Source organism: Dipodomys merriami, unplaced genomic scaffold (assembly GCF_024711535.1).
Source record: "Dipodomys merriami isolate MVZ:Mamm:240054 unplaced genomic scaffold, mDipMer1.0.p SCAF_17, whole genome shotgun sequence".
NCBI lineage: Eukaryota > Metazoa > Chordata > Mammalia > Rodentia > Heteromyidae > Dipodomys > Dipodomys merriami.
This window is the reverse complement of record NW_027203048.1, coordinates 11,439,988-11,467,105: the sequence shown is the minus strand read 5'-3', so window position 1 is coordinate 11,467,105 and position 27,118 is coordinate 11,439,988. Positions and strand designations below refer to the sequence as shown.

At 41.3% G+C, this 27,118-nt stretch overlaps 1 protein-coding gene across 3 annotated transcripts in view; it reads right to left on the bottom strand.

Moving 5' to 3' along the window:
* Positions 1-27,118, bottom strand: part of Clip4 (CAP-Gly domain containing linker protein family member 4) — a 79,090-nt gene that overhangs the window by 40,528 nt on the left and 11,444 nt on the right. Inside the window, exons 1-7 of one of the 3 annotated variants that reach the window (XM_070025300.1) lie at positions 22,068-22,329; positions 12,552-12,699; positions 8,922-9,061; positions 6,660-6,753; positions 5,044-5,205; positions 2,171-2,289; positions 403-639 (exon numbers count right to left, since the gene is read on the bottom strand). In XM_070025300.1, coding sequence (XP_069881401.1) covers positions 403-639; positions 2,171-2,289; positions 5,044-5,205; positions 6,660-6,753; positions 8,922-9,061; positions 12,552-12,684 — 885 coding nt within the window. In that variant the 5' untranslated portion in view covers positions 12,685-12,699; positions 22,068-22,329. Of the gene's footprint in view, positions 1-402; positions 640-2,170; positions 2,290-5,043; positions 5,206-6,659; positions 6,754-8,921; positions 9,062-12,551; positions 12,700-20,217; positions 20,410-22,067; positions 22,330-27,118 lie in introns of those variants that run through there. The other 2 variants (XM_070025301.1, XM_070025302.1) reach the window with 2 other exon arrangements.

Genomic DNA, 27,118 nt, shown 5'->3' with positions numbered 1-27,118 from the left:
AGGTGGGGAGGGAAGGGATGGTAGGGGAAAAACAAAGGAGGAGGTAACAATGCTCCATAGGAAATGTACTCATTACCTTATTCATGGAACTGTAACCCTTCTGTACAGTATCTTTACTATATATATATGTATGGGCTGGGATGTAGCTCAGTGACAAAGTGCTTACCTAGCAAGTGCAACATCCTAGCTCCATCCCCACTACCAAAAAAGAAAAGACAATAATAATAATAATAATAGTTACAAATAAAATAATCTGACTTCATCATTAATAAAGAAATACAAAAATAATCTTTTCATGATATTGTTTGTATTTAATACAAAATAAAAGAAATATGTGGGAAAAAAATCATTTTCCCCGGACGCTGGGCCCTGGACACTGGCTCACGCCTGTAGTTTCCATACCTTCTGTCCTGCGATGACGACACGGTCCCCCAACTTCAGGCCAAGGGATGTCAGCATGGCCTTGTTGGTGCTGTGATCATGGCTTGGAAACATGGCCTTCGGGGCAGTGTAGCACAGAGGCACGGCATCTAAGAGCATCTGTTTGATTTCCTTCGCGGTGGCGGCTGCATCGGCCATTTCTAAGGGCATATCAACGGGGTCCGGAACGACGTCCACAGGGATCTGTCCTTTATCATTCTAGAGTAAAGACAAGAAAGAATTCAGCTCTTAATTACTTAAGATTCCTAGATGGTATATAACATCTTTTGTGGAGGAATTTTAAGTTAAATATATTCATCGTTTATTTAAAATATTTAGTGAACACTATGCCAAGTTACTGTGGGTGGCAATAAAGATACCATAGAAAAGAAAATGAAGAGCAAAACAAGGTATTGGTGGCTCACACCTGTAATCCTAGCTATTCAGAAGCTGAGCTCTGAGGATCCCAATTCAAAGCTAGCCCAGGCAGGAAAGTCCACAAGACTCTTATCTCTAGTTAACCACAAAAAAGCCAAAAGAGGAGTTGTGGCTCAAGTAGTAATGTGTGCAAAAAAAAAAAAATTAAGGGACAGTGTCTAGGCCCTGAGTCCAAGCCCCACTACTGCACAAATAAACAAATAGAATGAAGCAAAAAGAACAATGAAAAGCGTCCTCGTGACTATTGATGGAACTGCCTTTCTTTCTGACACAATGGCTGCCTAAGTATAATCCAAGGTCATTTGCCAAGTCACATGTCAACTGTGAACAAAGTTGACTTGGTTTTTGTTTGGTTTCTTTTGGGTTTGTGTGTGTGTGTGTGTGTGTGTGTGTGTGTGTGTGTGTGTGTGTGTATGGTTTTGGGGAGGGTGTGTGTGTGTGTGTGTGTGTGGTTTTGGGGAGGGTGTGTGTGTGTGTGTGTGTGTGGTTTTGGGGAGGGTGTGTGTGTGTGTGTGTGTGTGTGTGTGTATGGTTTTGGGGAGGGTGTGTGTGGGGGGGGGTTTTGGGGAGGGTGTGTGTGTGTGTGTGTGTGTGTGTGTGTGTGTGTGCGCGCGCGCACGCGCGCACATGCTCCGGTCCTAGGGCTTTGACAACACATGGGCAGTGTCCCTAAGCTATTTTTCTCAAGGCTAGCATTCTACTACTTGAGCCACAGCTCTACTTCTAGGTTTTTGGTGTTTAATTGGAGATAAAAGTCTTACAGATTTTCCTGCCCAAGCTGGCTTTGAACAACGATCCTCAGATCTCAGCCTCCTGAGTAACTAGGATTACAGGTGTGAGCAACTGGTACCAGGCATGGTTTGCTCTATTATTAGATGTACATTTCTTTTTACTTTGCATTTAACTTTTATTCTTTTGGCATGTTTCCTTTTCAAAGAATATCAAGTATTATTTAATATACACGTAACTTTAATAGGTGTAGTTGTATTTGGCAGCTAACTTTCCATAAACATATCAAAAGGCTAAATGAAAGATATTAAGTTCAAAGATAATGAATGACACTTTAAAAAAGATTTTGCTTTCCCGAATGTGGCAATGAGGGCTGACCCTCATTGTGTGGCTTAAATTTATTTCAGACAATAACATCAAACTCGTTTTATCTCTTTGCAAGTTCTATATATCACATTCTTGATGCTTTTCATATCTGGTAAATTACTGGCCATCTACCTAAAGGCTCTTCTATTAATTTAGTATGCAGATTCAAGTTTACTGGGAGAGAATATAACACACGTCTTCTCCTTCCCCGTCTTACCCTGAATGCAGGGTTGGCTCCATGCTCTAGCAAGCACTTCACAGCTCCTGCACACAAGTTATATGATGCAATATGCAAAGCTGTCCCAAAGCTAAAGTCACTGCAAGTGGCATCCACATCTGCAATTAAACATAAGCACATTAACGAACTTCTTTGAGATGTAATATAATAAATAGGAAAGTTAGGTGGGCACCAGTGTCTCACCCTTGTGATTCTAGCCTCTCAGGAAGTTGAGCTCTGAGGATCAAGGTCTGAAGATAGCCAGGACAAAAAAAGTCTATGAAACTCTTATCTCCAAATTAGCCACCAAAACGCTGAAAGTAGAGGTGTGGCCCAGGTGGTAGACACAAACCTTGAGTGAAAAAGCTAAGTGACTGTACCCAGGCCCTGAGTTCAAGTACCAGTATAAGCATTAGGTACACAGACAGATAGACAGGACAGACAGACAGACAGAGACAGACAGACAGACAGACAGACAGATAGATAGATAGATAATTTGGAATAGAAACATCCACATATTTAGAAACAATTGAAACAAAAAGTAAATCCCTGATGTATTAAATGTTAAACTGTAAAAATTAAATCATAAAGATATAAACATTGGTTAACACAATAATAGAATAACAATAGAACACACTGTTCCCTTAACAATTTGTGTTATATGGTAATCATAAACTCATAAATTAAGGTAAAGAAGTTATTGATAATTTAAATACACAGAACAAAAAAATCCTAGTAAAATTTAAATGGAACAGAAACCAAGAAAGAGAAAATCAAAAGGCTAGAAAGGATTAACATTATAGAAGCCTTATGAACAGTGTTGACAACAAAAATTAAGTTGTATTAAAGAAATTCTTTTTTTATTGTGAAAATACTGTAAAGAAATTCTTAAACTTAGTTATTGCAATTGCAAAGGAGGTGGAGGTTAGTTTGGAGAAGAGTATATTCAGCCATTTGTAGGACTTAAATCAACCCACCAGAAGTACTATTTCACCTTGGAACATAATCTTTGTATTTCAATCTGGGTCAAATAATCCACCAATAAAATAAAATAATACAATAATACATTGTAAAATGTAATGATCCCATTCTGGGTTTTCCAGCCATCTCAAACTAAGTCATATTAAAAAAGCACTGAATGATCCAGTGCCAGTGGTTCATGCCTTTCATCCCAGCTACTCAGAAGACTGAGATCTGAGGACTGAGGTTCAAAACCAGCCCAGTCTGTGAGACTCTTGACTCTAACAAACTACCAGAAATAAAGCAGCCAGAAAGTGCGGTTCTGACTCAAGTGGTAGAGCACTAGCCTTGAGCAAAAGAAGCTCAAAGACAGTCCCAAGTCCTGAGTTGAAACTCCAGGACACACACACACACACACACACACACACACACACACACACACACACACACACACACACACACACACACACACACACACACACACACACACACACACACACACACACACACACACACACACACACACACACAGAGCAATGAATAGCAATTATTCATAATTATAAAAGTAACTATCTTTGTTTACCATGGCAAGGTTTATCAAGGTTCAAGTGGGCAATCCACAAACTGTAACCTATGGGCCAAAGCCATTCCTCCTGTTTCCAGTGTTACTGGAACTCACACCCACTCACACAGGGACAGAGACCATAAGGTCTGAAAAGTCCACAATGCTTATTTACTATCTGGCCCCTCATAGAAAAAAAAAAGTTTTCCAACCCCTACTCAGTAAAATAGTGCTAAATCCTCAACCCAATTAGAGTAATTAAACATAAAAACACTGACTCATACTGCTCCATTCCACTCTAACAAATGGACTTTGATTTCAAAATATAAAAGGGGAAAAAACCTCTCAATTATAAGGGTATTTTAATAACTTTCAATAAATCAATGTGTTATACTTAAACCCAGGAAATCCTCCAGACTTAAGAATCCTCCATCAAAGGTTTTCTGTAACAAGAATTTAATGTACCTATAATTCCACCAAGTTCTCACTTAATCTACATGATACATCCCCAAATGCTCTATCCACAACTTACTACAAGCAACCCAGACCTGCTCAACACAGATGCTCTTGCATTACTAAAGACATAGTACCAGCAATTGAAGCTTTTCTTCCCAACATCATTTACAACGATGCTGGGGAACAATAGACTTTTATAAAGGAAAAAGGACAATTAGGCAAATTAGAGTTTTAGACACTAACATTCTGACATATTTGAATGTGTCACACTATTGAATGTGTCACACTGCTGAATCTCTAAAACATGTCTTTTATCATTCTGACAAGGCTGTACACTCTCTTTAACCTTAAGGAATGCTATTCATTTGCTCTTATCTATTTCTCAAAAGAAAAGTGACCCCCCCCCTCAACTCCAGAACTAGGAGTTAGACATCAATTTTAGGATTCTGTCATCAAGATAAGAAAGGGGGGAAAAAGACGTAAAATTGTTTCCTTGAAGTTGAATCACAGAAATTCAGAAGTGAATGCCACCTATTAGAAATGTACTTGACTATTTCAATGCCTAGCTTTGCAGGCTTTATTGCTCTGTGACTGGCCTACCCAAACAAGACAAAAGAATTATAAAGCACACAAAATCAATTTCACATAAAACTCCATCCCATTCCAGAGGACTGCAGAAAACCCAGAGAACAATCTTTTCATTTTGTCACTTTGTTCTAAGCCTTTTGTGAAATACTCAGTCTTCAACACAGAAAATTTCAACTATCTCAGAAATAAAATGGGGTCTTAGGAATGCATATGAGATGACTTATTAGAAAGAAAAACCTTGATTTCATGATTTCTGTACCAATATCTTCCCATGAATACTATCAAATAGTGATCAGACAGCGCTTGCCTTTTGGTTTTGATGTCTTCAAAATCAGGCTTATAAGTTCTGGAACATCAAAATACGCAGCATAGTGCAAAGCATTCATGTTTGTCCAGCGGCTTCGCAAGCTTACATCTGCTCCCAGATCAATGAGCTGAGCTGCAAACTTCACCGCCGTCTCAACATCACCTAAAGAAGATGGCCGAAATTACTTTTCTTCAGCACAATGGGTCTACCACCTCCCTTAAAATGGCAAAGCAAACAACACACTGAATCTACATTTACATCTCAAGCTTGCATTCAGGAGCTATTCAGAGACAATAATTATGCTCAGAAATATGAAGAAAGCCCTTTGCCATAAAGATATGTCATCTCACTGTTCTTTATGAATAAACTTTTGGAACAACCTAAAAATACAATAAGAAACTGAAACTGGGCATTGGTGGCTCACACCTGTAATCTTAGCTGCTTAGAGGGCTGAGATGTGAGGATCTAGGTTTGAAACCAGTCCAGGCAGACAAATCCTAGAGACTCTAATCTCCAATTAACTAGCTAAAATTTGGGTGTGGAGGTAAAGCTCAAGTGATAAACTGCAAGACCTGAGGTCCTGAGTCCAAACCCTAAGTACTGGCACAAAAAGAAAGGAATAGGAGGAGGAGGGAGGAAGAGGAGGAAGGAGGAGGAGGGAGGAGGAGGGCGAAGGAGGATGGAGGAGGAGGAGGAGAAAATTAGTTCAACTGGAATATCATATCATTGGTCAAGATGCTTTGTACTCATAAACTGACAAGTTGAATTGAAATCTTTTGTCAAGTAGCTAAAGATACATTATCTTTAAAAAAGAAAGAAAAGAAATACTAAAGCCATTATAAACCACACAGACCAGTGCTGCTCACATTGGTTCTATGGACACTGTGACATCCAAACTGTAATCTGTTACATCTTCTAAGGCTTTTTCATTTTCCCTCTTTAATGTTCCCTGTGATTATACTAATTGAAACATAGTGTTATGCCTTTTAAAAATATCTGGGTTTATATTCTGTCTATTTCATTTCTATATTATAAACATTTTTATTTTATCTTATAGGAGGGTCAGTCTCTGACAGATTATGGGAAAAACAATTCTTTACCACTTATAGTTTAAGATATTTTATATTAGACTACTGAAACAATATAGTAACAATATCTAGTAAGTAAGAGAGGCAGGGTTACAAAATAGTAAAGCATGAAAGTGTCAGTTTGGGCAATCAGTCTAGGGAAATACATATATGTTATCAAACAGGTTTCTTAAGAAGGATGAACCTCAGACAAGACCTCCAAAAGCCTGAGGTCTGTAGGAATGACTATGCCTGGAAAACTGACCTTGGATTGACCTTGCTCTCAGCCCTCAGGAAGATTTTAATACTAATTACTCTCAACTAGTGAGCAATTAGATATGAAGCCTACTGCACAAAATTTGAGAGGTACCACGAGGTTATGAAGTCTTCTCTGAAGGAAAGAAACACGGTTTGCCAGGGACTCATTGAATCTTCTCCTCCCAGGCAATGTTAGTACTGTTGTCTGGGTGCTCTCCCAGGTCCTGTCAGGTGTACAAGAGGTGATACACAAACGGAGATGAGGGAAGCCAGTGAGAGGGTAGCACATACCAATGCCATGCGCTCCAGACTTGCAGGTATAATGTAAAAGAGTCATATCTGTCAGCCCATCTCTGTCATTCACATTACAGCCTCTTTTCAGAATCTGAAAACAAAAGGAAACAAAGACTAGTAGTATGTGGCTACTGAGGATTATACTAGTTGAAAAGTAACTTTGTGCCTTTTTAAAATATCTGGGTTTAGTTTGGCCCTGGTGGCTCATGCTTGTAAACCTAGTTACTCTGGAGGGCTAAGATCTGAGAATCAAGGTTCAAAGTCAACCTGGGCAGGAAAGCCCATGAGATTCTTATCTCCAATTAACCACCCAAAAAAGCTAGAATTAAAGGTGTGGCTCAAGTAGTAGAGTGCTACCCTTGAGCAAAAATGTATAGGGATATTGCCCAGACCCTGAGGTTCAAGCCTTAGGACTGGCAAATGCACACATGCACATACACGCGCACGCACACACACACACACACACACACACACAATCTGGGTTTACAGTTTGTCTTTATTTAATTTTTATATTATCACACTGTCATTTTATCTTACAAAAGTTAGCAGTCCATGATGGATTTGGGGGAAAACAATAACCCTTCACCACCAATTGTTTAAGCAACTCTATATCAGCCTCTGTGTGTGTGTGTGTGTGTGTGTGTGTGTGTGTGTGTGTGTGTGTGTGTGTGTGTGTGTGTGTGTGTGTGTGTGTGTGTTGGTATTGGGATTTATACTTAGGGCCAGAGCACTCTCCCTAAGCTTTTTTACTCATGGCTAGTACTCTACCGTGTGTGTGTGTGTGTGTGTGTGTGTGTGTGTGTGTGTGTGTGTGTGTGTGTGTGTGTGTGTGTGTGTGTGTGTGTGTGTGTGTGTGTGTGTGTGTGTGTGTGTGTGTGTGTGTGTGTGTGTGTGTGTGTGTGTGTGTGTGTGTGTGTGTATTGGGACTTGCACTTAGGGCCAGAGCACTCTCCCTAAGCTTTTTTATTCAAGGCTAGTACTCTACCACTTGTGCTATACTTCCACTTCCAGCTTTTTGCTAATTACTTAGAGAAAAAAGGCTCATGGGCTTTTGCTGACCATGCTGATTTCAAACAATGATCCTCAGATCTCAGCCTCCTGAGTAACTAGGATTGCAGTCCTGAGCCATGGGTGTCTGGCTCTATGTTAGACTAGTCAGTCAGGAAAGATAGTAATAGCAGCACTTTCAACAGCACTTACCTGAATTGTACTCCACCTAGCACTCAACAATAATAATAAAAATTGAGCTTGTTATCAGAAGGCAGGAGATTCTTGAGATGACGCCAAAGTAACTGCTACTCCAAATATGCTCCTTCCAAAAATGAGCAAATTTTTGTGAACGGGTATAATATTAAAAAAAAAAAAACTCCTCCAATATGAAAGCATGTTAGTCAAGAAACATTTCCTCAAAAAATTTTTAATTATATTTAAGCCTAGGATTTAACCAAATCATCTAAAAGTGTAGTTCTAATGTGGTAATTATCAAATCTCTTCTTGAAGTCCAAATGTTTTTAAACTAATTTGTAAACCAGGCACTAGTGGCTCAAGCCTGTAATCCTATCTACTCAGGAGGCTGAGATTTGAAGATCCCAGTTCAGAAACTAGCTGGGGGGGAGGGAAGAAGGGAGGGCAAGTTTGAGAAACCCTTATCTCTAATTACAAAAATACAGAATTGTGGTGTGGCTCAAGTGATAGAGCGCTTGCCTTGAAAAACAAAAAGCTAATCAAGAGTGTGTGGCACTGAGTTCAACCCCCTACAAAATAAAAACAAAACACTAATTTGAGCCAGGTGCTGGTGGCTCACATCTGTAATCCTAGCTACTCAGGAGGCTGAGATCTGATAATCACCATTCAAAGCCAGCCCAGGTAGGACTCTTTTCTCCAATTAACTACTGAGAAGCCAGACGTAGAACTGTGGATCAATTAAGAGGCTTCACTAGCCTTGAGAAAAAAGAAACAACAAAAAACCTCAGAGGCAGTACCCAGGCCCTGAGTTCAAATCCCAGGATTGGCACACAAAAAAAGAACAAAAAACACTGACGTGTACAAAGAAGGAACAGGTAAGAGCTCCTATGGTACACAATATCAGACCCCAGATATAGGGAGTACAGAACATGAGAGAGAAACAAACCAAAGAATTTTAATGGGCTTTTTCCTTTAACACTACCTTTCCATAAGGTAGGAGGGGGGGAGGGGGAGGGGGAGGTTCAGGGGAGAATCTATACCATTAACAATCCTAATAATGTATGAAGTGTTTACCTCATTTCCAATAATGTCGATGTTTTGCTGGACCTGAGGAACCCATTGCCTTAAAACAGCAAATAATTCGGAGACTGATGTTTTGGGATCAAAGAGAATTTCCTGGCATGAGGCATCATTAGGATCAAAGAAAGAAAACTCTGTTTGAAATTTTAAAAAAAGACGTAAATGAAATTTGATGATAGTTTTACATGTAACAATCAAGGTTCAAGAAAGACAAGTATTTTTAGATGCTATAGCATGCATGTTTATCTTTAGCAATTCTTTTTTGTGTGTGTGAGAATACCGTATAGAGGGATTACAATTACATGGGCAAGATAATGAGTACATTTCTTATCAAGCATTGTTGCCTCCTCTTTGTTTCCCCTTCCCATCCCTTCCCACCTCCCCCCACCCTATCCTCCCCCCACCTCCACCAAAGTTGTAAGGTTCGTTTTTCAACATAACGACCTGTATATCTCATTGTTGCAATGGGTCCAACTGTATCCCTAGTTAAATGATTTGTTTTTGCCCTTCCCCTCCACAAATTATACCAACATCAAATGCAGGGAAAGCAGGGGTTATTAAAAGCAATGTCAGGGGCACGGGAAAGGAGGCATGTACAAGCTGATGCAACAGGGAGTGCGGGGGTCCCCATGAATCACACTGCACCTCATTTTAGATGAAGCCCAACAGCAGTATGTAAGCTCAGACCTTGACTGTATCAGGTACTATTTCTTTTGCTTTTTTTTTTTTTTTTTTTTGGGGGGGGGTGGTCCGGTTGTGGTGCCTGAACTCCTGGCCTGGGCGCTGTCCCTCAGCTCTGCAGCTCAAGGCTAGCGCTCTACCACTTGGGCCACAGCACCACTTCCGGCTTTTTTCTTTTTGCTTATGTGGTGCTGAGGAATCAAACCCAGGGCCTCAGGCATGCAAGGCAAGCACTCTACCACTGGGCCACCTTCCCAGCCCTTCTTTTGCTTTTTAACTGTATTAGGTTTATGTCTTTGTTTGTTTGTTTTGGTACTAGGGATCAAATCCCAGGATGCTGCATTTGCTAGGTAAGTACTGAGTCATAGTCTAGCCCATCGGGTACTATTTCTAAAATGCCAAAAAAAAAAAAAAGGTGTTGAGTGTTTTGGATATTCTCTCTCAAAACACAAGTGGCATGAATAGCAGATTCACATCTATTGCTGGGGACTGAAAGGATGGATGAAGATAATTAAAATTTTCATCACACTGCAATTATTTTTGGTTCTTCAATGTTTTGTTTTGCTGTCTGAATTTAAGGGACCCTCTTTCTCTTTTCAGGCCCCCCCCCCCCCCCGCTGCATCCCTCCAGAATTCATTCCAGTCTTCCAGATCTTGTTAGGACGTTCACAATTCACATTTCCATTTCCTAAAACTGCCCTTTTCCCAACCCCTCCAAGCTGAAGCTGACAACTTGATTTAAGTTCCAGAGAAGTCACTGCAACAACTCATACAGAGCTAGCCTTGCTACCTAGTGTTACACAAATTGGAAGGTAGGGAAATCCATCAGATTGGAACTACTATCCTCATTTTTGCCATCTAAAACTGTTTCAAGCTCTCCTCTAGAAATGATCTTGATGGGCTGCCTTCTGGCCTTGAAAAACAAGTTCATGATTTGCTTCAACTACAGGCCTTTGTTTTTACTTGGTTTCTACAGAAATGCCTGATGAAAACCTGACTGATCACATGATACAAAGTTAACTTGGGTAAAAGTTTTTGTACTACATTGGTTCCTGGAATTCTACATTCTGCTAGTCTTGTCCTAAGTAGACCTGAAAACTGCTTGTATTCTAACACACTAATGCAAATATTTAAAGGTAGATTTCCACCAGGCCTAGATGCTTTCTATGACCTGATTCCAAAAGCAGATACTATGTCCCACACGTTAGCCCCTGAGACTTAATTTACTGGCAAAGACAACCACACTGTAATACTGCACTTGAGCCGCTTTGGAAAAGGTCTCCACAATTTATTGCAAGAACCTAGAACCTTCTTAGCCAGATTTCTATTAGACAAGCTCATGGTCTTATATTATTTACAAGCTAAATCAGGGAGAGTACATGTTAGCACTACAATCTCATACTACATTTATGAAAATATCCTTACATATTTATTTTTTAGGAAAAAAATGCAGATTTGTTTGGAAAGGTAAAACCTGAACCCAAATATAGCCCATTTGCTCATTTTAGATGTAAGTGGGAACTAGATACCCATAGACACAGGAAGTATAGACCATGAAAAATGCCCTAATTGTCTTCACACATTAGAAGGTTATCACGTGAAGTGGTGTTTATTCCAGTCTCAGACCAGTACCAGCAGGTCAAAGTTTCAAGGAGACATATTTGGATTCAATATATAAAAATGTTATGATGACTAAAGCTTTTTAATAATGAAAATGTTTTTTTTTACTAGTTCTCTATTGAAGATATGAGAGAGGCTGCATGGCTAGGTGTCAGATTCTGCAGATGGAATTTATACTGGAGGTAAGCAGGGAAAGTTGAACTATAGAGTCATACAGATGCCAAGAATCTGTCACTCCAAGGATACAGAAAGTGTGGAACTTCAGTTATACAAAAGGGTATAAATATCCATTATCACCTTTCATTGTGTCATTATTCAGCAAATAGTGAACAACTACTCTTAATAAGTGACCACCATAGCCTTGGTGAGATACACAAAACTAAAAAAAATGACTGCTAATCAAAATCAACATCTAAGAAAGGAAATAAGAAAACAAATTCAAGAGAAGATAAGTTCATAAGCAAGCTACAGTGTGTTTTAGTTCAAGGTTATTCCTCATAACTGATTTTGTTTCATCTGAAAATAAACCCCAGTCAACTTTGTAAATGCTGCAGATTCTAAGTAATAACTTTACATGATGACTATCAGGAAACTGTAGAATTGGAATACAATTGGACATTTGGATATGAAGAATTACTCAAATTGATATGTTTTTTAAAAGATGAATCCCTACTCTAATAACTATTAATATTTTTAAACTGCATTATCCCTACACCTGCAAATAAAATCTGAAATGATGACCCAACATTTTGCCTAGAAAATGCTAAATAAATTAAAATGTAACCATCTATCTGATTTACTCTCTGGGTTTCTTTGTGTTCATCAACTTTCTGATAGAATAGAGTTCTGGGGAAATAAGGTAACATAGACAAAAACTAGAATACTGCTAAATTTGATAATTAAATGGAGTAATTTAAATGGAAACAAATCTAATTTCACATTCCAGGGAATGACTCCTCCTGTCTCTAAGAACATGGCTGTTTTAGCAAGTCAGTAGATTTAACAAAAATAAATACATCAATAGCAGAAGAATGCTACATGTCTAAGCACCATTACATTCCAAAAATAAAACCTTCTAAATCCATCAGAGTGCTTAAAATTAACATTTTACATAATAAAAATGATGACTGTAAAAAATAAAGCATTTAGCTTAAGAGGCAGAAATTTTAATAAGCAATTGTATTTTTCAAAAAGGAGAAGTTGAGCGATTTTATTTTAAGAAAACATAGCAAATGGTTTCAGAAAAAGCTATGAATGCACGGAGGGCATAAGACAGAAGTCAAGTTCCCACTCACAGAAAACAAGCACAGAGACTTGACCTACCGCAGTCTGAAGGCATTGGTGCTGCAGAAATGGAAAAGATAACTGGTGTTTCAGAACCTGGGAATAAAAATGGATATCTTCCAACCAAATGATTTCCTTCTAGTGGAAAATCTGGAAGGTCCTCTATGGTCATCTTCTAGAAAACCACCTAAAATGAGAAAAAGAAAAGCATTCTTATGCAACTTAGAATTATTGCCTTCAATCTCAAATTTCCTAAAGTTCTTCTAATGTCTAACCTACTAGCATTTCCAGTTCTAATCTTCAAGAATCTCTTATGAGCCAGGCACCGGTGGCTTACACCTGTAATCCTAGCTACTCAGGAGGCTGAGATCTGAGGATCACAGTTCAAAGCCAGCCCGGGCATGAAAGTCCATGAGACTCATCTCCAATAAACCACTGGAAAACCAGAAGTGGCACTATGGCTCAAGCAGTAAAGCACTTGCTTTGAGCTAAAGAGCGCAGGAACAATGCACAGGCTGAGTTCAAGCCCCATTACTGACCAAAAAAAAAAAAAAAAATCTCTTATGATAGGAAAAATAAATTCTTCTGAGAAAACCATTGGTGACAACTATGTTTATAACAGCATTATTTACCATAGCTAAGATATGGAACCAACCCAGATGCCCCTCAGTAGATGAATGGATCAAGAAAATGTGGTACATATATACAATGGAATTCTATGCCTCCACCAGAAAGAATGATATTGCCCATTTGTTAGGAAATGGAAAGACTTGAAAAAAAATATATTAAGTGAAGTAAGCCAGGCCCAAAGAAACACAGGTCTCATGGTTTCCCTTATTTGCAATAACTAGTATAAGTTTAGGACAAATAGAGAAGGTCAAAAGCTAAGTACATATGACCATATAAGATGATGTTAAGCAAAATGAACCCCAAGATAGGGACACAAATGGTTTTTTTTCTTGCTATTGTTTTTAACATATTTATAATCTACTATGTGATTTTTTTTTGTTTCTTGGTTATGTTCCTCCCCCATGGTATAACCTGTTTTCACTGTATTTGATTCCAGTGCCCTGCATCTTGTATATACATTTTTCTAATTTGGGGAAAGGAAGGGAAAAAACAAAATGCCTAAATAGGGATACAGGTTGTACAATGAGATGTACAAGACACTATGTTGAAAACGAACTTTACAACTTCGGTGTGTGTGAGGGGGAGTAGATGGGGAGGTGGGGAATGAAGGGATGGTAAGGGGAAAACAAAGGAAGAGGCAACAATGCTCAATAGGAAATGTACTCATTACCTTACTCATGTAACTGTAACCCTCTGTACAGTATTTTTACAATAAAAAAAATATATATGTAGCATGTATATGGCCAGGCACCAATGGATCACACGTGTAATCCTAGCGACACAGGAGGCTGAGATCTAAGGATTACAATTTGAAGCCATCCCTGGCAAGAAAATCGTAAGAGTCTTATTTCTAATAAACTACTCTAAAACAGCCAGAAATAGAGCTGTGGCTCAAATGGTAGAGCATGAGCCTTGAGTAAAAGAAGCTCAGGATCAGCACTCAGGCCATGAGTTCAATAACCAGAACTGGCACAAAAACATATACTATTTAACTGAGTTCAGTGGCTCAAACATGCAATCCTAGGCATTTGAGGTGATCAAGGGGATCTTAGCTCAAGGTTAACTGGGCATAAAAGTTTGTGAGATTCCATCTCAAGCAATGGCTGGGTGTGGTAGGGCACACCTGTTGTCACAGCTACAGGGAAAGTACAATGGCTGGGCACAGTGCCATGTGCCTGTTATCCCTAGCAACAAGAAAGCACACGTAAATAGACAGCAGTCCAGGCCAACCTGGGCATAGAGTGAGACCTTATCTTGAAAATAACCAACACACAAAGGGGCCGCAGGTACGGCTGTAGTGGCAGAGCACCCACCTAGCAAGTGTAAGATCCCCAGTACCACATACACACACACACACACACACACATATATATGACAAATGTATGTATACATGGACACATACATATACTGTACTTCTTCTATAGTCAACAGCATATAGATCCTCTCTAGACAAATTTTAGAGTAATAAACTATAGTGGCTGTGATCATTTATTGCCTGATCATAGGTGGAGATGTGTAAAATGCTAACCTAATCTGTCTTTGTGGCATCCACAAAGAAAAGCACATGTCCCTGTGTTTGGATCTTCCTCTCATGATGGTGACACCCTTTTCAGTGCAATAGCTCATACCACATGCTCCTTGCATGAAAGTAATCTACTTTGGAGTGTTCCCATTATGTCTAATATACTAGAAAACTTCACTAAGTGAATCACGCCACTGTTAAAAGTATAAGAGCTAGTTACTGAGACGGCCACACTCAGCAATGTACCAGGGGCTGTGTTCTCGATCTTAATCAAAGATAGAGAAATCTTAGCACTTCTATTACCTCTTTTTTCCCCCCAGAAGACAAGAAGGGCTTAGAATAAATTTAAAGTAAATGTAAGCAGAAACCTAGCCTACACCTCAGAAATACAGAAAGCACAAAAATGCTAAGTAAACTAAAACTATGAAATGAAACACTATAGGTTCTATGGCATCAGATCTTTCAAGTTTGAAATATTAGGAATCCTTATGTCTATTTTTAGGTAAACATGGATAATTTTATTACAAAACCACATGAATTTAGATTGTCAATGAAAAGGATAGCCTGATTTTTTAAAGTTAACTGGTAGTTTAATGTAATAGGCAGTTACACCATGATAGACAGAACTTAAGATGTGTTCTGTTATACTTGGCTAACTAGCTCCAGTACTAGCGACGTCATCTTTACCATTCCACCATCATCTGAGCTCACTGGTTTCTTCTTCATTCATGTTTTACTCAATACTAATAGAAACTGACAAATAAGTATGGTGTTTTCTTTTTTTTTTCTCAAGGAGTACAAAAAGCATTCACACAGATAGGGGTCATACTAAACGTTGCCCAGTTGTTACTATTTTAAGGTATTCAATTTTTCTTGGAGGCTAAAATTACTTGTCACTCAATACCCATCATTCTGACGTTAACCTTGCCACATAAACAGGCAAACAGGAAGGATCTGCTGTAAGACAGCAGTGGTATCTTCTTGAAATGCTGTCAGTTCCCACCAGTCAGGTACACACAGGGACAACTTTCCCATGATTCTTGTGACAGCTTCCCCCTAACGTGGGATTTCTACTTGCTGGGCCCTGCTTGCTTAGCAGTAAATTTGGGCAATTGGTCTACAGAGAGTACAGGCTTCCTTTAGAGGCAAGAAACAAAGCTAAAAGCTGGGTGCCAACGGCTCCTCCCTGTAATACTAGCTACTCAGGAGGCTGAGATCTGAGGATTGAAGTTCAAAGCCAGCCTGAGAAGAAAAGACTCTTACTTCCAATTAACCAGCAAAAAATCAGAAATGGAATTGTGGATCAAATGATAGAGTGCTGGCCTTGAACAAAAGGCAAGAGCAACAGAAAGTCCTAAGTTCAGACCCCAGTATACACACACACACACACACACACACACACACACACACACACACACACACACACACACACACAGGCTCACGTGCACGCGCTAGGGAAGGAGGGAGGAGGGGGGAGGGGGGAGAGATGGAGGGAGTTAGAACCACATAGAGATCACTTTGTGGATATTATAGATTTCAAAAATAAGTGACAGCCCATGTGTGGTAGATAGCTTATAATCTACTAGAAATAATAAAGCATCACTGATAAGTATGGAATTATGGCACAGGATGGGTTGTGTTCCAACATACAAGGACCAGGAGACTTTGCTATAGGATCTTCCAAGAGTCAGAAATGAGACACTATAGGGCTGGGAGGGTGTCTCAGTGGTAGAGCACTTGCCTTGCATGCATGAGGCCCTGGGTTTGATTCCTCAGCACCACATAAGCAAAAACAAAAAAGCCGGAAGTGGTGCTGTGACTCAAGTGGTAGAGTGCTAGCCTTGAGCTGAAGAGCTGAGGGACAGCGCCAGGCCCAGAGTTCAAGCCCCATGACCGGACCCAAAAAAAAAAGAAATGAGACACTGTAGAAAGTATTATAAGAGGTGACTATCCAAGACTGAGAAGGAAGAGACTGAGGAAGAAATTGAAAAGGGAAACTCATGAAAGGAATAGCAGACTGAAAATGGAGTACGGTTGGAAAAGCAGCAAAAAGTTAAGGCTGAATCACCTTTTATTTTAAGCTGCCCTGAGGAGTTATTAAATACCTGATCAAAGGCCAAACCACTGGATTCCATGAGCACTGGGGAACAAAATGTTTCAAAAGGGAGTGGCATGTTCATAGCAATGTTCTAAGAAGATTCATAGGACTACAATCAAGCTTTGAGCATTTGAACTCTGTGGGGCGGGGGAGGGAGTATCCTGGCCTTGAACTTAGGGTTTGGGTACTGTCCTTGAGCTTTTTTTTCTCAAAGCTACCACTCAACCACTGAGCCACAGTATCACTTCCAACTAGTTTTGGAGATAAGAATCCCATATATTTTCCTGTCTAGGCTGGCCTGAAACTGCTATTCTCAGATCTCAGTCTCCTGAGTAGCTATAATTACAGGCATGAGCCACCAGCAACTAGCAAAAAAAAAAAAAAAATTAATATGCTATCAAAAGCAGTTTCATTTCCTTTTAGATTACTAAGAACCTTAAGGATTAAAAGTGAATCTTTCATAATGTAACCCACTAAAAGGAAAAGAGGAATAAGAAATAGTAAGAAAGGGCAAATTTGATCAAAGTATACTATATGCATGTATATACTATTAACTTATGCCAATAAAAATTAAAGAAACATAATTTTAGAGATTGAATTATAACTCAAAATATCTGTGATTTCAAACATTTTTATAACTATTAGCTACAACAGAAGCTATACTAGTATTTTACACATACTTCCAATATTCAAATCCTAGATATAAAATAGAAAGATAATTCACACAATGAGATGGACTTCCATGCTACTTCAAGGCCCAGAGAAGCCACAATATTACACAGCCATTATAGCGAACCACTATTTTGTGTCTTTGTGGCATTTTTTTCCTGGTCTTATATCTTTTCCTTCTTGAGGGGAAAAAAAATCTACCATTTTTTTCCTCCCACCACAGAAAACTACACACTTCTATAAATTTTTATATGATGTCAGGGTCCTTCCCTAAAAGCAATTTATAAATGTGAAAACCCAGAGCACCTGGAATCTTGATTGAATACTTGTAGAGATAATGTGATCTGGGTGAAATATACACTTTTATTCCAAATCTTCCTATGGTTAACTGATGGAAACTGATTATATAACAAAGCCTTCAATGAGAAGTCAGCCCTAATTAGCTGTGTAAAGACACCCCTGACAGTTATAATAACAGGTACAAAATTCCCCAAACTTCCAATTATATGGGAAATCCATCTAAATTCTATCTACTCAAGCTTGTTTCTGAGCAAAAGTATCTTTGTAACAAGACTAACCAAATAAATACATTTTTTTAAAAAAAGAAAAAAAGCAAGCACAACTCCAGTGATACTTTTATTTAGTACCTACAAACATCTGCTCAATCACTACTCAAGTCATTCAAATATGTGAGCCTTTATTTTCATGAGTCTTCATTTACATGCAATTCAAAAGCAAGTTGAACCAAATAAGCACTTAGAGCATAAGTCCAATGAGCCTTTTACTTGTTCCTTACAAAACATCTGTTCAATCACTATAAACAGGTATTAGCAGCATTGGACATTTAGCCTTAGGCCCTTGAGGTAATGCAACCTGCTCTTAAGAAGATCAGTTATGCAGTCAACAGATATGTACTGAGAGGGGGTAGGCAAATAGTTCAAGTGATAGAGCACTTGCCTAGAATGCACAAGAAAGAAAATATTCAAGTGCTTTTACTAAGTCCTTAGTCTCAGGTGGCTGAGGCAGGAGGATCCTGAGTTTGAGGCCAGCCTAGTATATACAGCAAGACTCTGTCTCAAAAAATAAATAAATCGGACATGGAGCTGTGGCTCAAAATGGTAGAGCACTAGCCTTGATTGGACAGCCCCCAGGCTCTGAGTTCAAGCCCCGTGGCTGACAAAAAAATACATACATATATACATACATATAGATGATGTTTAACCACAGCCACTAGACACATTTGGCTACTTAAAATTCCGTTCTTCTAGTGTTCTGTCTCTGTTCCAGTTCTGCAAAAGTCAATCTGGACAGACTGGTGTGATTATATTACACAGTGCAGAACACTTCCTCCCTCACAGAAGTTCTACTGAATGGTGCTGAAGGAAAACCATTTGAGTGTCCAGATAAGAAACAATACAGAGACACCCAGAACAAGGAAGAAATAAAGGCTACTGCACTAGACCAACCCACAGCAGGGTAATTATAAATAATTAACAAGAGGACAGTAAACCAGAAAGGAACTAGATGCTTGTAGGTTTTAGCAGGGGAAACTCAAGATCACAAGTATACATTGCAAAACTGGAGCTGTAATAAGCAATGACACCATATAATGATCACTTCTTTGAAAGATCTTGCTGGTGGGACTTTATCTGGCAAATTCAAACACATGCTAAACAAGCGCTACACGAACACACTGTACTTTTCAAGATCCAATCTTGCAGCCGAGGTCATCAATATCAAATGAAAGCATTACACTCCCCCCCCCCCAAAAAAAGCATCCTATTAGCAAAATAAGGTAGAAGCAGGATGGCTTTGCATTCTATAAATGCCAAAAACCAGACTGGTTCAGTTTCCTCCACTGCCTTCCCTTCAAAGTTGTTCCAGATCTCATAGCCCCTGCTCTTCGGTGGTCAAGACAACTTAGGAGATTCACGAACGTCAAAGCGAAAGCAAAGCACAGACGAAGTCCCACAGGTCTCCTGGGAGGAAGTGTATCTCAAAGAAATGTGTGAAAGGCACCGCCAGCTCGGATCAGAGACCAAGTTCGTCTGGTCCCATCCCCTGGTCCACATCCCAACAATGTCTCAGCAGAGCTGAAACCCCGGGCGCGGCCTATACGGTCTCTGGATGGAGTGAACCACCTCGGACCTAGTTCAGAGGAAGGCGATAAGGCCGCAGATCTGATCTACGGGGACGGAGGCTGACGGCGCGTCCGTCCCCGGCGGGTCTCAAGCTCATGCGTTCTCTCCATTTCCCGGTTCCCTGCGGGCGCTTTGGAATTAAGCAATCAATCTCGGGGAAGGGAAGGCATCAGATCTAGCTTTAAGTACCGCTGGCAAAGGGTTTCTGGGGTTTCTGAGCGACGTACTGGCCCCGTGGGAGTCAGGTGTCTGAAAAACTACGAGGGCCGGCGCACGCGGGGACGCGCGCCCGGGGGACTCCGGGTGTCCGCGGCCTGTCACCGCAGTGGCTGTAGAACCTTGCTACGGCCCGGGTCCCTGCGTGTCCCGCACACCAAGCGACACCCTTCTTAACAGCAACGGAAACCAGAAGCCCACATCCCGGGCGGGTGGGCCGCGCCGCCCCGGGGAGGCCTCCCCGGTGGCCAGCGCCAGCGGACGCCTAAGGGAGGCAATCGCCGGGCTTCTGGGGCCCCCAGAGGCTCAGCGACACTTCTTCCAACCGTCCCCACCCCTCCACGACCCCCGCCCAGGACCCCACGGCAGCCCCCTCCCGGACGGGGACTCCGCAGCTCGCGCCCCAGGAGGCCCGCGCCCCCGCCCCACCTGCTTCCTCCAGGTCCTCTCCGGAGGAGCGCGCACACGGCGATGCGGGGACGCGGAGGAGAGGCCGAGCGCGCGCTGCCCGCCAGCCCGTCCGCCGCCGCCGCGCTGGGGTCCCGCCGCTGGCTGCGGAGCTCCCGCCACGCCGAACCCCCGACCTCGCCCGGCCCGGCCCGCAGCGCGCCGGAGCCGGAGCCGGAGCCGGAGCCGGAGCCCCACGCGGGTCGGCGCGCGCGCGCAGTGCCGCCGCCTGGGCTGCGCAGGCCTCGGCCTCAGCCCCGCGCACGCGTCGGCGCTCGCTCACGCGCCTCCCGCCTGCGCCCCTGAGCTCCTGCGCCCCTCGACTGGCGGAAGATCAGCCGCCGCCGCCGCCGCCGCCGCCGCCGCCGCCGAGCTACCACTGCTTTTCCTTGCAGGGCCTTGGAGGCCACGCGATGCAATGTCCTCGTTCAAGCCCAAGGCTGGCCCCGGACTGGCCGGCCTTTCGGTGTCACATCCCTGCGTCCTGGGGACGGAGACCACCGCATCTTACCCTGTGCGGGTCGTGTAGTTGGATCCATCAGTCAATGGCCGGTGTGTAGATCTGGGTGCCGGAGCAAGTTTGGGTCTCTCCTCCTCTCTCCTCCGCTGCCTTCCATCCCACCTCACTCCCCCTCTCACCAAACCTGGAAGTGGTGACCCCTAACAGATGTGGATCCCTGTCGTGCCGTAGAAAGACAGTGCTGACAACGAGTCTTTCATAGACGAGATCCATACCTGGGCGCCAGTGGCTCACACCTGGAGCCCTGGCTCCTCAGGAGACTGAGATCTGAGAATCATGGTTCAAAGCTAGAAAAGTCTGTGAGACTCTTATCTCCAATTAACTACCATAAAGCTGGAGGTGGCACTATGGCTCAAGTAGTAGAATGCAACACACACACACACACACACACACACACACACACACACACACACACACACACACACACACACACACACACACACACCCCTAAAAGGCCCAAGCCTTGAGTTCAAGCCCTACCCCCCCACACACACACACACATACACCCCCCAGTGAGATCAGGACAGAGCTTTAGAGCCCACCATATCCACTATTATGGGACCTACACAAATGCTCTGCTGTCCTTACAGTGTTCACCACTCAAGGTATGGTGGTAACATGTTGGATACACAAATAAATGTCCGTTAGTGCCTGAAAAAGCCAAGATGAGGGCAAATCATAGACCCCAATACTTTCTTCTGTTTGAAACACTGATTCTGGCAACTACAAATTATATATTTTTATATGTATATGTACATATATATGCACACACATATATATGTATGTATGTAATATTACCCCTTCCCAGTTGCTTGAACCGTTCTCACAACATCTCTCCACCAAGTGGTCTCCATTAAGTACTTTCAGTAACAGAACTCACTACCACTCTTTTTGCCGGTCATGGGGCCTGAACTCTGGGCCTGGGCGCTGTCCCTCAGCTCTTCAGCTCAAGGCTAGCACTCCACCACTTGAGCCACAGCACCACTTCCAGCTTTTTCTGCTTATGTGGTGCTGAGGAATCAAACCCAAGACCTCATACATGCAAGGCAAGCGCTCTACCACTGAGCCACCTTCCCAGCCCTCACTACCACCTCTCTTAAGGTAGCTGTTTCATTCTGGATCCGCCTGTTGGAAATTTCTTCCATCCTTGGGAGTTAAAAATCCAGGTCCCTGCATCTCCTCTTCTGTTCTGTTCTGTTCTGTTCTGTTCTGTTTCTGCCTTAGGAACTTGGGATCTCTGTTCATGGTACCCAGGACAAGCATTCTCTGTCCCTTAACGGCCCTGGTATGATATGGTTTCAACTGCACTCACCAGCATGCTGAAGGACTCTGAAAGAGGCATCCCAGATTGTCTTGAACCCTCAGGAATGACTGGGTAGCCTATTGAATGCAGAGAAAAAAGAGACTTCCACCGCTTTCTATGTCCTGAGCTTCTGTTAAAAACAACTCCAGATATCAAATAGTTGTAGCAGTCCCATCACGTTGTTGAATCAGGTGGAGCACACTGCCAACTAAAACCCACGGAGCTTACTCAATGTTTAATTCCATCCCCATCCCACATCCCTGGTTAGCTGCCAGTTTCTCTGTCCCAGCAGGCTCTGTGTCTTAATGTACTCTGAAGGATGATAAAGTGGCCCGGATGTTCCCTCCTGCCTTTGAGGACTCCACCTCCCTTTCTCTGCTTCTTCCCACCCTTTTCTCATCGGCCCCTCCTCCTCTTCAATGGGCCAAAAGAAGGAAGGCAATCTACTTGTAATCTCTAAACACTGCTTGTTCTCATTGAGACACAGAAACTCACCGAGATCTGGTATATTGAAAGAGGCTATTAGTGAAGTTCCTTTTAGGGAGTTGCTTTTATTGCTCATTTAAATTATCCTTCTGAGATATCACTCTTAGAAGTAGCTGACTGGGTGTGGCTCACTGAGTCCTTAGCTGGAAGAAAGGCCTTTGTTAGAACCAGCTAAACCACTGGCTCTTTCTGCTACACCCAACAACTGTACGTTCCCCAGGCAAATTCACAGGACGCCACCAGCGAAAGAGGCCCCAGACTACTTGGTTGCCTTTATTCCCAATCCTGAATGACTCCCTAGCCCATGAGGGATGAAGTCATCACTGGAAACATCACTTTGAAACATCCCTGTATCCTATAAACACTGGAGGTAAGTTTCATCCACATAACAAGAATAGAACTATACAGTGATGGGAGCTAGAATTTTGGATTTTTTTTATAACAGTACTGAGGTTTGAACCCCAAGCCTTGCTAAACAGGTCTTCTACCATTTGAGCCACTCTGTACACACACCTTCTGGTCCTGGAGCTTGAACTCAGAGTTTGAGTGCTGCTCCTGAGCTTCTTTACGCAAGGCTAGTGCTCTACCACTTGAACCTCTACCACTTGAGCTACAGCTCCACTTTCAGACTTTTTTTCTTTACTGGTTAATTGGAAATGAGATTCTCGTGGACTTTCTTAACCAGGCTGGCTTCAAACCACATCAGAGCTCAGCCTCCTGAGTAGCTAGGATTACAGGTATGAGTCACTGGTGCCTGGCTTGGATTAGTTATTTCAGATACAGTCTTGAGCCTGGGCCAGCCTGGACTATAATCCTCCCATTTGTGCTTCCTTGTGTTGCTAGGATGTTGGGTATGTATCATATCATGCCAGGCTTTAGGTTTAGATAGAGTCTCACAAACTTTCTGCTGGCCTCAATTTATGATTCCCCATTTTTTGCCCCCCAAACAGCTAGGATTACAGTTTTGAGCCATTGAACCAGCTTAGGATTTAGATCATGAACAATCTATTGGGATGAGAAGGCACACAGAATACAATCTAGCCACAGCTGCTGGGATTAAATTATATCTGAAGGTACAAGCTCCTGAGCACTGTACCACAAACCACAGTGCCAGGAAAGGAAGGGAGATCAGCATCTATGGTCAGAAACATAGTGTGGAAAAGGACATTACGGCACACCTCTGCAGCTGTGTGAGCTCCTATTCTGCACTTTACAATGGAAGAAACACCCTGGAGCAGAAGTAAGCCTGATCAAAAGCCTGTGTGGGTTCACTACTTGGCATCACCCACACAGAGGGTCTTTTTAGGCAATAAAGGATCCATAAATGGCTGTACAGAACAGTAGGAATCATTCCAAAATTCAATCAACACCAATAAATTCTGCCATCAGCTATCAGTACCCCCACAGCAGGAGAAAGAGATCAGAGGAGAGCCAGAGGTAAGAAAGGAAGTCTCTCCTATCTTCTATGGACTATGGGCAGAATTGGAGGGGAGGAAGAAAGAGATACTCAGTGTGCACTCAGGAGAGTCACTGAGAAGAGCCCTTAAAGCTCTCCTATTTGTCATGTTTGCAAATATGATCAACATACAAATCCCAAAAGAATCAACAATGTATTAGAGGTAATGAGCTAGTTGAACAAGGTTGCCAAGTACAAGATCAATCAATAGTTTATAGCTGCAGCCAGAAATACTAAGAGACCATGCAGAATGCCAATAAAACTTCAAATCCAGGAGTTAATTCACCAACTTATAAGAACTTTATGAAGAAAAATTTAAAACTATATAAGAACTTTTGTAAAAGGAAGCAGAATAAATGAAGACCTATACCATGGGTTGTATACCTTTATATTGTTGTCAATTTAATCTCTAAATCTATGTTTCAGTGCAGTCTAACACATGGAAAATTTAACAAGAACTAAAATGTGAAGGAGCTTCATAAACTTATATATAAGGAAAAATAGAACTCTTGAAAAGCAAGAACCAAGGAAGGAGATTTGCCCTGCAAGATCTTACATCAGCACCACATGGTAACAAAAATAATGCTAGACTAATAATGTGGTTCTGTGATAGGAACAAATAGTGAAGTGAAACAGGATATAGACGAGGATAAATGGGACTTCAATATATGTTAAAAGTGGTCCCATTTACCAGTAAGAAAAGCAAAAGTTATTTAGAGGATGTATCAAGGAAACTCTTAGCAAAGAAAAGGTAAAGTATGCCTCACACTGCAACAGAGAAAGAGAAAATTTCAGATAAGTTACAGACATCCTTATAAAAGGAGAAAAATATGGGAGACTATGAATGTGGAGTAAGAATTTACTTCCCAAAACAGCACTGTAGTCCAAGTACTATGGAGGCAGAGGCAGAAGTATCTGGAGTTTGATACCATCCTGAGCTACATAGAGAAACCCTGTCCAAAAAAAAAGAAAGAAAAGAAAGAAAGAAAGGAAGGAAGGAAGGAAGGAAGAAAGGAAGGAAGGCCAGGTATAATGGCACAAGGCTGTAATTCCAACACTTAGGAGGCTAAAGAAGGTGAATTACAAGTTTGGGCCTAGCCTGTGCTATGTAAAAAGATAAGAGGATGGGGAGGAAGGAAGGGAGGAAGGGGGGAAGAAAGCATTACTTCAGTGATAGAGCACCCATACAAACCTTAAAACAAGAGATTAGGGAATTTGACTGAATTGAACACAATTAAAAGTACATAGAAAAAGTTAAAAGAGCTTACAAACTGAGAGAAGATATGTGGTATGTATGAAAATAATTAGTATTTATATCTAAAATGTTCAAGAAAGTTTTTGTAAAGCCACAAAAAAGCAGTGGAAAACATAATGTTAAAAAATGAGAAAAGCAGCCAGGTGTCAGTAGCTCACAGCTGTCATCCTACTTAGGATTCCCGTGAGATTTTTATCTCCAATTAACTACCAGAAACCCAAACGTTGAGCTGTGGTTCAAGGTGTAGAGCACTAGCCTTGAGCACAAAAGTACAGGGACAGTTCAAGCCCTGAGTTCAAGCCCCAGGACTGTCAGGATAGAAGGAAGAGAGGGTGAGGAGAGAAAAGGAAAATGCAGACAATTCATGGAAAGAGAAGCCAGAATGGCACACCAGTCCAGAAGAGATGGCCAGAAGTAGAAATACAGTGTGATACTGTAGTCACCAGTGTTGCTGCCCATTACCTATGGTAAACCTGAGCTCTGGAGAGAGAGGAAGTCTGCATTTAAAAGTAGTTGCAGGGCTGGGAAAGTGGCTCAGTGGTAGAGGGCTTGCCTTGCATGCATGAGGCCCTGGGTTCGATTCCTCAGCACTACATAAGCAGAATAAAGCTGGAAGTGGCGCTGTGGCTCAAGTGGTAGAGCGCTAGCCTTGAGCTGAAGAGCTGAGGGACAGTGCCCAGGCCCAGAGCTCAGGCCCCACGACTGGCAAAAAAAAAAAAAAAAAGTAGTTGCAAATACTCTCACCTCTCACTGACAGTAATTTCAAGCTTCCAATGTCAGGTCAGTGAGAATGAAGTTGGGCAAACTAAGTTGGATCAGTTCTTGTGAATTGCTCCAACACAACACAACTATTATTTTATGGAAAAAGTGATGCATGAAGAAATACTATTTTTTTAATCCAGAAGATACAATCAGCCAAATTCTAAACAGTGAGAACTTCTATAGAATAACCCAGTTCTACAACCAACAAAATAGCTGAAACAATTACAGATCAAGAGGTTTCAGAATTCTCCACAGCTTGTAGTGTGAAAACTTCTATGGACCTGAATTCAAATAATTTTTTCTTAAAGGTTGAGATCATTGGGGAAAATTTAGCCCAGACTGGACATTAGATGAAACAAGGAATTTTTCTTAATTTTGTTCAATATGGTAATGATGTGGTTGTGTTTACTTGTTAAAAACTCTTTCTTAGAGATTCATACAGAAGGATGCATAATAAAAGTGTTTTTAAGTCTGAGATTTGCTTTAAGGTGCTTCATTAGGGTGACACTGATCATTGATTTTTTTGCCACTTTGTTAAGTGGCAAAAAAATAAAAATAAAGTTCATTAGCAACAAGTATTGATCAGGAGACTAATAAAAAAATGAGGAACTAGTAAAAATTATGAAAGCTGGATGATAGTTATTCTTTTACATGAGTTTGAAAATTATTTCAGATCTCTAACAAGATAATAATCTCAATTGTCCAATCCAAAGACATAATATGGAAAGTTAGATTTCAAAGCAAGATATGACCATTTGTTGCCTATGAGAAATGCATCTTACTGACAAAACCAAACATTGGCTCAGGGTAAAAGGGTGGGAAAAGATCTTCTAAGCAAATGGAGCCTGAAAGCAGGCAGTATAGCCATACTCACACATGATAAAGTAGACATTAGACCTAAGTGAGAAAAAATAAAAAGGTTCACACCATACTAATAAAGGGAAAATTTCATGAGGATAAAATAATAGTGTCCACACAGATGTGTCATATACATTTAACTTTATAAAAAAAAATGTTATTGGGAGGGAAGGGTGACATTGTCACATTGTCCAAAAAAGAAATGGATTCTTGCTAGGCGGTGTAATCCTAGCTACTCAGAAG